This window comes from Vanessa cardui, chromosome 15, assembly GCF_905220365.1.
Source record: "Vanessa cardui chromosome 15, ilVanCard2.1, whole genome shotgun sequence".
Classification (NCBI taxonomy): Eukaryota; Metazoa; Arthropoda; class Insecta; order Lepidoptera; family Nymphalidae; genus Vanessa; species Vanessa cardui.
The window spans coordinates 5,665,277-5,680,654 of record NC_061137.1 but is presented as its reverse complement, the minus strand read 5'-3'; the positions used below and the strand labels follow the sequence as shown (position 1 = coordinate 5,680,654).

The following is a 15,378-nucleotide window of genomic DNA, read 5'->3' as shown; positions in this document are numbered from 1 at the left end:
GCGAGATGCATCTTTGATATCAAAATTTCCGGCTTGAAAACGCTTAAACCAAACTTGCGCTACTCTCACAGATACTGCATTAGGTCCATAAACATCACAAATTTTTTTCGCGGCTTGAGTTGCATTTTTACCTTTTTTATAGTAAAATTTTAAAATGTATCGAATTTCTTCTTTAGATTCACTCATTTTAACAACAATAAAAACAAATGAAAATCACACAAATTCCTAATTTGAATTTGGAAGTGCCTTCTTTAAAATTAAAACTTTTTAATGATACCAAAACCAGCCAGATACAAATGGTATAGCTAAAGAGATTTTATTACAAGTTCATACATACTATATGCGAAAAGACTTTTTCCCCAACCTAATAGTTTAAATCAAACTCGATTCGATTCGAAAACAATATATTTTTATATTTATAATTAAAATTGCATTTCAATGTTTATAATTAAATAAAGTTTCAATTGAATCGTTATTAAGAATAGCCGGCTTAACTACTTATTGAGATATTTTTTTGATACGTGTATCACTAACGACCCACATTTTATTTCATAGGTTATTAAAGGGCTTCCAGTGTTCGGGTGTAATCCTTGTCATCTGCTACCGAGGTAATTATTTAAAAGGGAGCAAACGTAAGCTTCTGCGCGTGTCAAACCCTAATTGTTGTGCCCGATAACCAATAAGGGCTCGTAGGGTCGGTGTAGTGCGAAATTAGTTTTGACGTGAGGGTTTGAAAATATTACTTCTAGTATAATTTTAATTTCCTTCAGGCCTGATATCCCTCATACATTGATACCATAATAAATGTAATATTTATGAATCAAATTTTTTTTTGAATCAAGTTAGTACAATAAGTACCTAGTATGATTCTAAAAAATGAAATGCTTGCCTACGTATTTGTATTTATTTTGTATTTATTGATATTTGAAATGCCTATTGTTTCGGTGATGGTATGAAGGACTCGTTTGAAAAAAAGGTACGTGCATTATATTTACATATCATATTTCATATCTTGGTGGTGGGGTTTGTGCAAGCCCATTTGGGTAGGTACCACCCACTCATCAGTTATTCTACCGCCAAATAACAGTACTCAGTATTGTTGTGTTTCGGTTTGAAGGGTGAGTGAGCCAGTGTAACTTGAAGCACAAGGGACATAACATCTTAGTTCCCAAGGTTGGTGGCACATTGACGATGTAAGGAATAGGTAAAATTTCTTACAGCGTCATTGTCTATGGGTGATGGTGACCACTTACCATCAGGTGGCCTACATGCTCGTCCGCCAACCTATAACATAATGGATGGTGGTGGATTATGCACCAAAGTATTTCTCCTTCTTAGAACTTATCTGGATGAATGTGTCAAATTGATATAATTTCAGTAATACAAACGCAACGAGGCCTCAACTTGCTCAAATTTAGAATGATAACGACTTTTTCTTTTAAAATTATCTCAAATGTATTGTTGAATTCTATTTGTAAAATTTTTATGTATAAGATCAGTGAAAAATATATTTCGATTAAGGGAAATGATGATTCAGGACAATTTCATCAGTTTCATGTTCGTGGCGAGATATGACACGTATATTTCCCCATACTACACATCCCATAAATAACGTGATACAGGGTGTGTCATTGTTGTCCGTTCCTCAAAATGTATTAAACCACAGCGATTGACTGCACCCCATTGAGAGAATCGTGACGCATGGCTTTTAAATAGTGATGTTAATTATATCGATACTTCTCAATTTTCGTGCATCTTCTTTCAATATATGACCTGTCTGAACATAAGGAACATAAGTAGTCAATAATAAAGAAAATAAATAACAAAAAAAAACAAATATTTAAGAGAACATTTTAAAATTATAAATATATAACCAACACTAGTTTAGCTTCAAAACGCATGATCGATGACGCAATTCATATCACACTTAAATTATAAATTAAATAACTATTACATTAAATTATTTATTTTATTTTATTATAAAAAAATTATACCGATACGATAATTGATTTGATAATTTCCATCGATAGTTTGTCACTAGTAACATCACTATTGTTAATAAGTGCGTAAGTGTTGTTGCCCAACATTTGCGCTATTGTTACTAATACGGGCTCCGTGCTCACGCGCAACCCTCATACAAGATTACAATGTAATAGGAGCTGCGATTAAAAAGCGTATTTTTCGCCATTGTGTACGCCGCTTATTGTTACGCTAACAAGGATAAATCGACGTTTTATCCATTTCAAATGCATCCTTATAACTTTATTTGCCGTGAAATGGCAGATAATGCTTAATTCATCGATAAAAACTTCTGCAATAAATAGATCAACTAGGCATGTTCTTTTTTTAAAATCAAAATTAACAAAAAATAGGTATGTCTTTAAAAATTTTAGATAATTACAATATTATTTATAACAAAATTGAAACAATTTAGTAAAAGTATCGTAGTTTACGTCGATCACATTTTTTTTTTTAACTTTATTTCTTAAAAGATTTTTGCTGTATTTCATATTGTTAGTTACGGTTCAGTTAAAAAAATACAATTTATAAATAAAAAACGTCATTTATAAAAAGACATTTATTTTATAAAAATGCGCATTTCAGTTGTTACAATATTCCGATAACATCGTTTTCAAAGCATACATTCAAGACTTAGATGCGTACTATACCTAAAGCTGTGATATAAAGATAGTATTTAATAAATATAGTATAAATAATGTATCGAAAAGTTCTTTACTTTAGTAAAAAATATACCAAAAATAAAAAAGAAATTTACAGAAATGGCTATTTTAATTGTAATTTCAAAATGTCAATACTAATTCTTAGTTAGATTTTTAAGGAAATCTTACAATTTTTTTTTTAATGCAATTTTGGTATAGAACACATTCAGGATTGATCAGCATCGTACAAGCCAATCAAATTATTTGAAATTGGAACGATATTTATCATTCATATTTCGATTATGTATACAATACACATGTGTATATTATAGGTCAATAGACTAAATCGACTTGACCACACTTCAATGATGTTTCCAATAAGACAAAGCAATCAGAACACAGACAACAATCCTAATTGTGTGCATATTCCCGATGTTATACAATTGTGTATGTATGTGTAAAAATTTACAAAGCTTGTATCAAAATTAGTGAAAGTGTCAACTACATTATTATTGCAACTGTATTGAATTATGAAAACTGTGTTACTATAAAATGATCTACAAGTGTCAATAAGTATCAAAGAAGAATTCATATATAATAATACCTTTGTATAATATCGATAAAACTCCATATAAAATAAAATAATAATTGATATTTTGTTCATAATAAATAAAACTAAAATACATCGACGCTAAAGATTCAAATATAACATGCAAAACGAGTTAACAGTCATCCCGTGCTAATACTATGAATTCTACTTGAAAATGTTATGTATTTAGCTTCTTTAAATAATACTGACTTACAACACACTTATTTGCTGTAATCGGATATGTAGAAGGATTTTAAGAATTATTTCAATAATAAGTACGATCGTCAATTGTTTTAAAAACTAAACGACTATTTATGAAGAAGTAGTTGAATTAATTTGAAATTTCACATTGATAGTACTAACCTATAATGTATGTGCCAACCAAAAGAAAAATAGTAAATAGAGATCTTGTTCTAGAAAGTACTAGTTTAATTCTTGATAGCATATATTTCTAACAAATGCAAACATTCGCGCTTTAAATCTAAACGACATGAACAGATATAGTTTATTATTTACAAAATTATAAATAACTTATTTACATCACATTAAAATTATATTAAAGTTCGTGCGTCTATTACTCAGCGTTTTTTCAAGACGACCTTTATAAAAAATCATACACTTATATATATCAGCTAATAATTTCTTGAGAAAATATTGAAATAACAATATACCTTAAAATAATATCAAGACTAATTATAGAATATTCCAACCACAAGGAGTAAAAACTATAAAGTGCTTTGACCTTGAATTCGAGGCTTACGATTGGTCGAATTCATTATGGATTCGAGAGAAAATGGCGGATTGAATGTCCCCGAAGCTATCGTTGGAATTTCGGAGATGAAAAGAAGGTGCATATAAGTAAAATTGAATATAGTATTAGTAATTCATTACAAGGAATAGATACAACTAAGTTTTATATACCTTTACTCCTCCTTCGATTGGAATAGTTTACACGTTGGGGAATGCCTACATAATAACTGGGTTTAATAATAAAATATTGTGATTTTAAATGTTTAGGAATTTTCATATTTTGTGACATCAAAGCTCTATCCTATAAAGTACAAAATATTATATACAATCTAAACTATCCTAAGAATACCCTCATGATAGTACCTATAATCTCTAAAAGGCACGAATTGTACCTCTTGAAGCTATATGTATGTATGTGTGTTAGTAAAAGTGTTTTTATTGTGTAGACAAAGGAGATGCCTGTGTAATTAAAACGTTACGAACTATTTTCTATAAGACGTAACACAATAGATACACTAAGCTTGATTTATGACTATTTAGTTCCATTACATATGTATCTCAAATAGTTATCTCAAATATAATATTGTTATAGGAAATTGTGTAATTAAATATTAAATCTAATTCGGCGCAATAAAGCTGATCACGCTCTTAATAATAAACGATATAATTCGTCTTTTGGCAGTTACGAATACTGGTCGCGCTCATCACAAATACACAAGCTTTTATACTCGTAATATAATTTCAATCGTTTATAATAATAATCATTCGAATTAACTTGCTCGTTCGACGAATTCGAATGTTGAATCGATATTCGTGATTTCAATTTCGTATTCGATTTTTAAACAGCTGAATTTTTACCAATAATGGTTCCTGTGCTGGTTGCATATACCCTACGTCCGTCGAATTCGACTGAAGAGTTTCTCTTTATAGCGTCGTCCCCAGTTTCTTTGAGAGGTTCCTTTTCATCTCTGTGAAAAATGAATAAAATCCTTTAAATTTTCCCTTCACATCGTATCATATATTTCTTGTATACATATTTACACACAACCTATTATAAATAACAAATTTGAACTAAAAACAAAATATTATTTGTACAATAAAAATAGCAACACTTTAATTAAAATGCAACGTGCGTAAAAAAATAAAATAAAAATCAAGCTTTAAAATAAATACAGTTTTCAACAAGCAGTTATGGGCTTTAGTTTTATAAATAAACAGAGCGTATTTGTGGCGCTGATATAGTTGCATATAATATTAAGAATATCTTACACTGGCGTAGTTGGGATATAACTACAAGTGGCCGGGGTGAGGCAGCGTGGAGACAATAAATATAATTCGTTAGTAAACGTGCATTTTATATAAACTTGTATGATACACAAAAAAAAAAAAAAATCGAACGTACAGGTGAAAAAAAAATGGGATGAATAAGAAAAAATATTGGTATATAAAAAAATGATTGAACAAAAAAAATGATTGATGTCGAAAAAATAAAACTGGCAACATTTAGAAAATGTCTTAAGAGATGTTCCAGATTCAACTTCAAATCAGTTTTGGACAAGGCACCGAGTTAATTTTAGGATTCATAAAAATGTATTCAATTATATCGAGTAAATTTTTCTAGTCTACGCAATATACATTATAAAGGCTAATGCGCTATTTTAAGACGTCCACTAGCATATTTACAAAGGCTTAAACGCTAAGCTTAACTGCGTCCAATCTCAATATTTACAATTGGTCGGCCCCAGCGAAAAGCATACATTTGTTGCAGCTACGGTAACTTTATTCAAACCCGTTACGTTCTTCGAAGAATTTGTCATATTCTCCTCACAAGGGCCAGACCATAGCGTCTGCACACACAAAGCATGCAGGAAATCGAATGCTGACTTTCGAAATATTGTTATAATATTTCATCGGTTTTAAAATATTCATACATGCTAATTGTCATCAGTTGACTTTCTTATACAGTTTATATTTTTTATATAAAAAAAAATTTAACAAAAATTCTATATATTATATAAATATAGTATATAATACCATTAAGAAGATATTAAATCTGATTCAAAAAAAAATTTTATGATCCAATTAACTTTTTCTTTGACTCGTCATTTTAATTCAGCTAGAGAAGTGAATCATAAATTTATTCAAGTATAATTTGCTAAAACAAATGAACATTTCAAAAACCGGTGAAAACTATGTAACATTTCAAAAATGAACAAACGAAATCGTGTCGTTCATGTGATGCCTTACGTCGGAGTCGGCACGAGCTTGACGGGCGGCGGCAGGGGCGCGGGGGAGGGCGGCGCGCGCGGCTTCGTGCTGCAATAAGGGAGCGGGAAGCGCCAACCGTACAGACTAGCGGGCAGAAACATCTCTCATCGACACTAACACTTTTTACGGAACGATAGGAAATAGAGGACCGGATGGCGGCGGAGGAGCAAATTTATATGTCGATGAAGTGCAAAATGGTCACAATTTCGAGTTCATGTGAAACATTAAATGATTTTAGACACAAATTTAAAGTTAACAAAACAGATTTGATGGAATACTATTAACGTATTTACCTTCCCAATTTGGCTTCGTCGTCACTGTGTTTCTTGACTCGTTTACCGCAAATCGTTGCAATGACTCCTTGCCGTCTGAAGCATAGTAGAAGTAGATCAACTACTATGAGGCAGATCAAAACTCCGGCCAGCGCTAATCCAATGATGGCACCACTTGATAATAGTTGCGGTGGGGCAAAGCCAGACCGTTCCACTCCTGTAGAAGTTGATATATTTAAGGAATATGTTTAAATGAATATATAAATAAGAGCAGTAAATTTAAATGAATTGTCTCTAAATTCAAATTTATATTTAAGATATTTTAACATTTTTCTTTCAATATTTACTGCTCTTAATAAGTTAGTTTTATGCATCATATTGAAGAAGCTAAATATAATGTTATGTGATATAAACAGACTGTAACAAATGCATTCCTGCCGGTGCTTGTGCGGTTAGGCTTAAGACAAACGATTTAAAGGAAAGTGTAGGCATTTATTACAATCGATTTTGGTGAACCAGGAGTGCTTTCAAACCAAGAAAACGTGCACCCAATCACCAGATCAATTTTTTCCAAATGTCTTAACGACTAAATATATTTTTTTAATCATGAAAGCCCTCCATCCGAATGAAATGGGGTTTGAATGAAAAATGAAACGATAGAAAATATTTGTAGCGACAGCAATGATGCATAAACTCAAATCTTATAGTTATCAAATAGAAAAAGAAAGAAAAGTTGTCAAGATGCAAACATTCCAAATAACTCGAATTGACGCAACATAAATTTTCAAACCCCATGACAAAACTTCTGTATCTATAACAAGCGGATATTCATATCTAAGGTATAACATAATAAGAAAATAAACTATGAAATCGATGGACATCTAAGAACCATCACCGTTTAAACTAGTCGAGCCCCTTCGCTAAGGCGTAAAGTAGGGATTTGTTACTTGTAGTTTGAATGAATACACCAAATTTCACCTTCAGGTGATAAAATAATTTCAAACTACAAATATAATTTAATTAGCGCTACTTAAAAATAATTCCGGAAACCTTCTATAAAAAATAAAAATATTTTCATAATACACAATATTTGTCATCGTATCAGACAAATTTTACAAAAATTTTGACACATGCTTGAAGTAAATTAATTATTAAAAGTTATCCAATAATCGTATATCATTTCTACCGAATACTAAACATTTTAATTTTAGCTACAGTAATAAAATTAAGGGAGGTCTAATAATAATGGAGTATGATAAAGAATCCTATTTTTTTTTTAATATAAAAAGGACCATGCGAATGGTTTTTTATTTAATAATTATTGAAAGGGTATAACACAAATCTAGCATTGAGAAGTTCATGCAGTACAGTAATTAGTACATTCCAGAGGAAATATAGCAGGATTAACTATATAAGATTATTATTATAAAATATATTTACCCATAATTGGATCAGGGCGACACAAACACACTTTTCAAATCAACATTCAAAAGGGGTTAAATGGATCTCTTGACAAGCATCTTGACAGCTTTCTTTTAAGGGTCATTAATTGTATATTTTTATATGTATGTATATTATTTACATTACAAGTAACATAAGCAATCGCATTTGTCAAAGGAATTATCAGGTGTAAAATGAATGAAGCTAACTGTTTTTGGATTTAGATTATATCAGAAGTGCTAACCCTTAACTGACTTTGGGGTTTTTGTTGCCCCTCTAAAAATTCAGTTTAAAAAAAGAAAAGCTACAAAATATTACAGAATTATTACATCTATTGAAATCGATACTGAAAAGTTCTGACCACATCTGAGTTAATAGTTTAATTACTTATATTAGCTTCACTCAATTTAAATTAATAGTTGAAATCACAAACTCGTCCGATTTTCGTAATATTTATTTTGTTCACATTGGTCAATTTACCTCCCGATCTCATCACAATTCCAATACGACACTTAAAACTTTTCCACCTAACTACTTAATTCTATTTTCTTAACAGCTCAGCAATATTACATTATCGACCATCCTCTTCTCGCTTTTTATTGGACGATTTTTCTCGCATTACATCAATGTTTTTAGAAAGTTTTTTACTAAACGAATAAAATAGTCATCAAAAATTTCGTACAAGTATCTTATACTAGGCTGAGAAATTTTCTTATTTTTATACCAAAAGGAAGTTCTCCTGGCTTACATCGTGGCAGTGTAAATTTATTTGCCAATTAACTATCTACTGTCTATATTTTAAATTTAACATCATAGTCATCATCAAGTCTACACTAAAGGTGATAATAAATTTTAGCAATTTTTAAAATCAGGAAATCAGGTTGATTGGTGCTAACTGTATTGTACACTGACTCCAAGTCAATTTTCTCGATTGGGCTAAAAATATTACTATCTCTTTCTTATATATCCGGCTTAATAGAGATAGCCAGGTTTCTAGTCCTTTCGAATTGACCAAGAGGTTGAGAACAATATATACCACCAATTTTATTATTCGTATTATTTTATGATGACTTTTTTATTTTGATGTGAGTTATATTCTATTTATACAACAACAAATTTTATTTTATCACATAAATTCCTAAATAACAGTCGTCTTTGGACTTATTTTATTTCGATTATTATTACATGTATGATATTTTATATAAAGATATATATTAAAAGTAATGTAATTAAGATGTCCATTTTATTGTGAGCCCATTGGAAAGTGCTTGGACTTCCACTTGGATTACCTAAAAAATATTTACTTATATAAATATTTATAAAATATTTGCAAATTAATTAATTGCAACACTGGTATGTATCTACAATGATTAAACACAAGGCATTATAAATACCAACTTAATAAAACTTACCATTAAAAGTAAAATAATCCTAGCAAAATTAATAGGGTCCTTTTAAAACTATACAGATGCGAATGGGTATTGGTTATTAAATGCATAATACAAAAAAAAACCCATGCAATGAAGCTTTTAGAAAGACTTATTCATTAAAATATTTTATTCTGCTTTAAGACTGTAACGCCAATTATCTAAAAATCGTAAATAAAATGAAAAACATAATCAAAAGAAAATAAGGACTCGAAAATATAAAATAAATGACGTTACAGTATTAATGACACACGGATATAATAACTCTTTGAGTTATAATATTTTTTAAGGCAAGACTTCATAACTTCATTATTTTAAGCAAATTCTATCTTCAATCGAAACTAAATACAAAACCAAACAATAAAATAGCTGTGGTACGAATGCCTTATAAACTAAAACACAATAATTGTACTTGTTTTAAAAATAATGTAATAAGAAACATAAAAGCTAAAGAAATGTATACAATAAGCCTTACATGAAACAAGCGTTATAATGAAACAGAACAAACCAATTAATTATGAAAGTAAAACGATAATAAATGACACAAAATTGTACACTTGTAATCTTTATAGTACTTAATAGATCACAATAATTAGTTAACCTAAGACTTTATGGAATAAAATATACTTCTTAAAAACAATGATGAATCGTAGCCAAAGAAAAATTCAAATTAGATAAGGTATATAATGTAGCAAATAAACATTAAATGACACTGCAATATCGAGCACTTCACAAAATGGAACGTACGAGAATGGACGAAAGCAGAACCAAAATAGAAGAAACAGTATGTATCGCTGTGGAAGTATGAGGGTCGGCTGTGTAAACGTCGTAGAAGCCAGCGCGAAGAGGAATCTCATTATGGTCTTGGTACTCACCGAGAGCAGTTTGAACGTAGAGTTGGGCAGGCAAGGAGTATCCAAGGACATTATGAGCGCGAACGTGCATTCTGTATCTGGTATCTGGATGTAAGCCTCGCACCTCGTAATTGATCGCTTCATAGGATTTTAACTCTTCGGTTAGGCAATCCGATTCACCAGATACACGCCATTCGCCACTAACTTTTAGTACCTGTGAATAATATGTTTTATTAGTTTTAGTAAGATCTTGTCTTGTTGTTGAGATTATTTTACTATTATTATTTAATTTAAAATTTAATTCATTTAAAAAAGAGATCGTACTATATAAGAGTATTTTATCGAATGGGCTGTATGTAATTTAAGAAAGGATACTTACAGGGCAATAGCTAATTTCGTACATGTCGATTGGTTCGCCATTATGAGCCGGTACCCTCCATTGCAACTCATACCTGTCAGCGTACTTTCCATGTATAAGAGATTCTGAGCTTATAGTTTCTCTCCATTTAGGTTGTTCCGGTGGTGACCTATTATTAAATTTAATTAGGTATAAGCCGTTTATTTGGTAAAGGAGATTTTAAGGAAACTTTATTATACCTTCTGGGCATGATAACGGTGAGGGGTGCTCCCCAACTTCCAACTCCAACTTGATTGACAGCCGCGAATCTAAAGTCGTACGTGAACATTGGCCTCAAATTCTCAATAATGTACGGTGAGTTGACAGACCAAGTTCGGTTCATAGCGAGATTCCAATCGAAGTTCCCGTTTTCCTTGTACTGTGTCGTGTAAGCCAATATTGGCGGGCCCATTTCTTCGGCTGGGCCAACTATATTGAACGATACCGATGTCGCCGTTATTGTTTCTTGCCTCGCCTAAGAGAACCAAATTGATAAAGTATGTAAATTGAATAGCCAAATATTTATTTAATTAGTAATTGTATGGTGCAACCAATTTTTCATATAGTAAATGGAAATTGACTTAAAAAAATTTGAAAGAGACTTTTATTAAGGAAAAATTACCTGTACAACGGGTCCAGGTGGGAAAGCTTCTCGCAATTGAATAATATGTTCCGCTTCACCTAGAGTATTCGTAGCGATACATTTGTAAATGCCATAAAGACTCCTATCAAGAGGCGTTACAGTCACATAACTGATCGGCCCTGATCCATAGATCCTTACATGAGGAGACTCTACCAAGTCATATTCATGGAATCTATAACGAAAAAAAAAAAATTAAAACTGTCAAATATAAATGAATCGTTTTTATTATATTTTCAAGTTTACTTACTTCCATTTAATAGTAGCATTAGGTATACTTTCAGCGACACAGCTAATATTAACGGGTTGAGAATTCCAGCTCCAAATAGGCACATTTGTCATATGTTCGAATGATGGTTTGAATTGAACTGTTAGATGGCCATTTTTCCTTGCTTCGCCACCTACATATGAGGAAATTGTTTTATTACATATAACTAGTTACCACCTGCGGCTTCAACGGTGTTAGAAATTCAGGAGTGGGGTAATTTTATTAGTGTACTTAATACTTTAGATCAGTCATAATCAACGATCGTATGTATAATATATTTGGCACAAAATGTAAAAACTGCCAATTTCTAGATTTTGGACACGAATTTCTTAACTGTACATGACAGTACCTTGAGTATTGCAGTTTTATAAATAATAATAGCTACTAGACAATAGGCAGTTAAGTTACAAAAAATAAAACATATTGTTATCGAAAAAACTACCTTCATTTTCAGCAACACATTCATATAATCCATCGTCCGTTCTATTCAATTTCGATATTGTTATGACCGCACTAGATTGCATTTGATCCCCAGTTTGGCGACTACTCGTTTCGATCGTTATTCTGAATTCAAACAATTATTTTGATTAGAGAATGAAAACATGAAAAGAATACAATTTGAGTAAAAATATAAAATTATTACCTTCCATCATCATTAGGGCCATTCAGGAATCGTTCACTGTTGCTAAGTTTTCTAAAACTGATCCGAGGCGCTGGACGTCCTGACGCTTTACATTCTAACCTTCCTTCGGTATTTTCGGCTGATGTGGTATTAAATAATTCGAAAATTTTCGGTCGTACTAAAACTTCTACTTCTATTTCCGTTTCATTATGTCCTGCTTGATTGACAGCACTGCAGATGTATTTACCATAATCTCCTGCTTCCACTCTATCAAACGTCAAGAGTCCTGTATTTTCGTTCACACTGAAGCGTGCTGTAGTTCCTAAGTTCTAAAATTTTAATGAAGAATAATAAAATATAATTGAACAAAACTATATGGGTATAAAAATATAAAATTAAAAGGTAATTTGTAGTCTTACTTCTCGAGTAGAAGCCTTAATCCAGGAGTATGTCGGTGGTGGTTTTCCTCTAGCTTTGCACGTAATCGCCGCAGATTCACCTTCTTTTATTTCGACTTTTGTTTCACGTTCCTCCATTTCAGGTGCAGTATAAACCTAAAAAAAATTGAGTTAAGAATAATAACAAATCGGTATTTGAGTAAATTGCGAAACGTTAAGGCAGACACTTTACCTCAAGTTTAATATTCCTCTCAGCTAATTCTCCCGTTTGGATAACTACAGCTCGGCAAGTATAAGTTCCATCATCACTTTCTTGAACATTATTAATCAGCAAGCCGTTTGCATGAATAACGTACCTATCGCCCGTCAAAATCTATTACAAAATACGTATACATTATTAAATATTCGAATACAATAATAGCAATTAATGTACAAAATTAAGATATCATAATAATGCTCACAGGTGTTCCTTCTTTAAACCAATCCACTGACGGTGCCGGTTCGGCTGTTACTTCACACATTACTTTGAAATCTTTTCCCTTTGTAGCGTATTGGTTTTCATTTGCATTCGTCCAGGTTATAGCGACTGAAATAAAATAATCGTATACTACAGATCTCTTATGCGACCAATAAATTCTCTGATACTATGTGACTATAAATTGAATTTAAAGGATGTTTAGTTAGCAACTATAATATACGCGAAACCAATACCGAATGTTTCCAGGACAACGCTCGCGCTGAGAGGCATGTTTGTGTAGGTCGCTTCGCACGTGTAATTGCCTGCCATTGCGGTTGTGATGGACGATATGTAAAGCAACTGCAGTTGTTTAGCGGGCATCGGTTCTGTGTAGATCTCGGGTCTGGTGCCGGCTCTAAATTATTGAAACAGAAATTAATGATCAATATCTTGTGGTATGTCAGTAAACATCACTCGTCTGATTATTATTGAACGTTATTCAAATCATCATATTATTATTATTATTTTGTTCATTTCATGAGAAACTTTTCATACTTTATCCAAAGAAATTAAATAAGTTTAGAATATTTCGAAAACTTCTAGCGTCAATTGAAGTTTAATAACTCTTATTTTTTGTTTAAATATAATGAAGCACTTTAATTGAAGCCATTATTATATAGACATTGATAAAATAAATGAATTTAATAGAATAAATCTTTTGAAATGCTTGTTATACAGATATAAATTAATACTAACGCTGCTTCATTTATAATAAGGCCTTTAGGGTCACGCCACTGAGGCTGCGTCACGAGTGCTGGATCAGGAGCGTCCGCTTGGCAGGTCAGCACCACGGACTTACCCACAGCCACTGTCTGCTGCTTCTGTATCGGAAATATTCTCAACGTTTGCGAGGAACATCCTGTAAAAAAATATAAGCATTAAAGTTTACCTGGATAAACAATAATAAATTCAACGGAACAGCGATAAAATCTTATAAAACAGATAAGCAATTCCAACGAATTAAATAAATTCGGGTGAAGTTTTTTTTTTCTGTAAAATATTTGATTCCGCTGAAACGAAGGAGGGCAGCCGGAGAGGCCCGGACTGTTTAATTAAGTTTACCGCAATTTATTCTGAGGCACGTGACGAAGATTCGTATTCGTGGCTATTATTCTTCAAAGTTGCTCCGGACTACGAGCCAAATTAACTATTAAATTCGCTCTTAAACAACAAAATAATGACATTCTAAGCATTATACAAAATATATTGTTATAACAGTTTTCATAACACTATAAACTTCACAATAATAGTTAACTTTCTCTAAGTTATATTACTTAGTAGTGATTAACCTATATAGATAGTATAATATAGTAGAAAAACGTACTTCCCACAAGATTTAGGTATCAATGAGAATAAGATAAAACTTAAGACTGTTATTATAACATTGTGTATTTTCTTCTACCCCTTTCTATTTAATACGATTAAAATAAAACTTTTGATTAATTGTTCTGAAATAAACAATAAACAACACATTGTAATCACAAACTTTTTTGACATTTTAGTAACACAACATTTAACATGATAAATAATTTAGTACCAGCTAACGCCCGCCGTTTTACTTGAGTGTGAGGGGATGAGAGCAAAGATGTTAAATAAGCTGTATAATATTTACTCGCCCCATAAGTAAATTAGATAAGTTATATATTGATTGAGAATGAAATTATAATTTAATTTTAATAGTTGGATGTTAAACTTTTCAATAACAAATAATTGTATAGCTAAGATAAATTTCACAAAAGTTATGCATGTTATGTTGTACACATTGTGTTCTGTACTGTATGTGTTCGCTGCTTATAAATTCTTTTCGTTTCGTAAACTTCTGATACGATGCATAGCAAAGATCAATAGAGTTCGCAAGACAAGTTGAGCCTCCTCGAATCCACGCCTGAGAGCTCGAGAACTTTCTGCTTATTAGAGAAATTTTCAAGTAACATACCTAAGCTTAATAATGTAACAAGTATCGTATTCTGTTAATAAGATTATGTATTTAAGTTATAGCTTTATTACAAGCCAACATTTTAAGACAAGATTATCTTTTCTGTTAAAGTAAAACATATTTTGTTACGAAAGTAACATTTAAATATCGAAGTTAAGCAAAACTTATATACAATGTTTAAGCGGAATGCTTCTGATTTTAAGCATTATTCTTAAAACAGTGAGGTAACATCGCGAATATAGTATTTAAAGTATTATTTTGTGGCGGTATTTAAATATCGATGATTCAAAAACGCTTCATTGTAAAGCCCACTTGAATACAATTGATTTGATTTGATTAT

The 15,378-nt window shown here is 31.4% G+C and overlaps 1 protein-coding gene across 4 annotated transcripts in view; it reads right to left on the bottom strand.

Moving 5' to 3' along the window:
* Nucleotides 1–2,563: 2,563 nt before the first annotated feature.
* LOC124535766 (fasciclin-2) overlaps nucleotides 2,564–15,378 on the bottom strand; it is a 113,488-nt gene continuing 100,673 nt past the window's right edge. The window contains exons 2-16 of one of the 4 annotated variants that reach the window (XM_047112089.1): nucleotides 13,799–13,961; nucleotides 13,297–13,457; nucleotides 13,047–13,171; nucleotides 12,818–12,958; nucleotides 12,607–12,741; nucleotides 12,209–12,516; nucleotides 12,008–12,129; nucleotides 11,548–11,698; nucleotides 11,280–11,472; nucleotides 10,858–11,132; nucleotides 10,640–10,787; nucleotides 10,282–10,474; nucleotides 6,561–6,756; nucleotides 6,247–6,351; nucleotides 2,564–4,967 (exon numbers count right to left, since the gene is read on the bottom strand). In XM_047112089.1, coding sequence (XP_046968045.1) covers nucleotides 4,838–4,967; nucleotides 6,247–6,351; nucleotides 6,561–6,756; nucleotides 10,282–10,474; nucleotides 10,640–10,787; nucleotides 10,858–11,132; nucleotides 11,280–11,472; nucleotides 11,548–11,698; nucleotides 12,008–12,129; nucleotides 12,209–12,516; nucleotides 12,607–12,741; nucleotides 12,818–12,958; nucleotides 13,047–13,171; nucleotides 13,297–13,457; nucleotides 13,799–13,961 — 2,546 coding nt within the window. In that variant the 3' untranslated portion in view covers nucleotides 2,564–4,837. Of the gene's footprint in view, nucleotides 4,968–6,246; nucleotides 6,352–6,560; nucleotides 6,757–8,417; nucleotides 9,269–10,281; nucleotides 10,475–10,639; nucleotides 10,788–10,857; nucleotides 11,133–11,279; nucleotides 11,473–11,547; nucleotides 11,699–12,007; nucleotides 12,130–12,208; nucleotides 12,517–12,606; nucleotides 12,742–12,817; nucleotides 12,959–13,046; nucleotides 13,172–13,296; nucleotides 13,458–13,798; nucleotides 13,962–15,378 lie in introns of those variants that run through there. The other 3 variants (XM_047112090.1, XM_047112091.1, XM_047112092.1) reach the window with 3 other exon arrangements.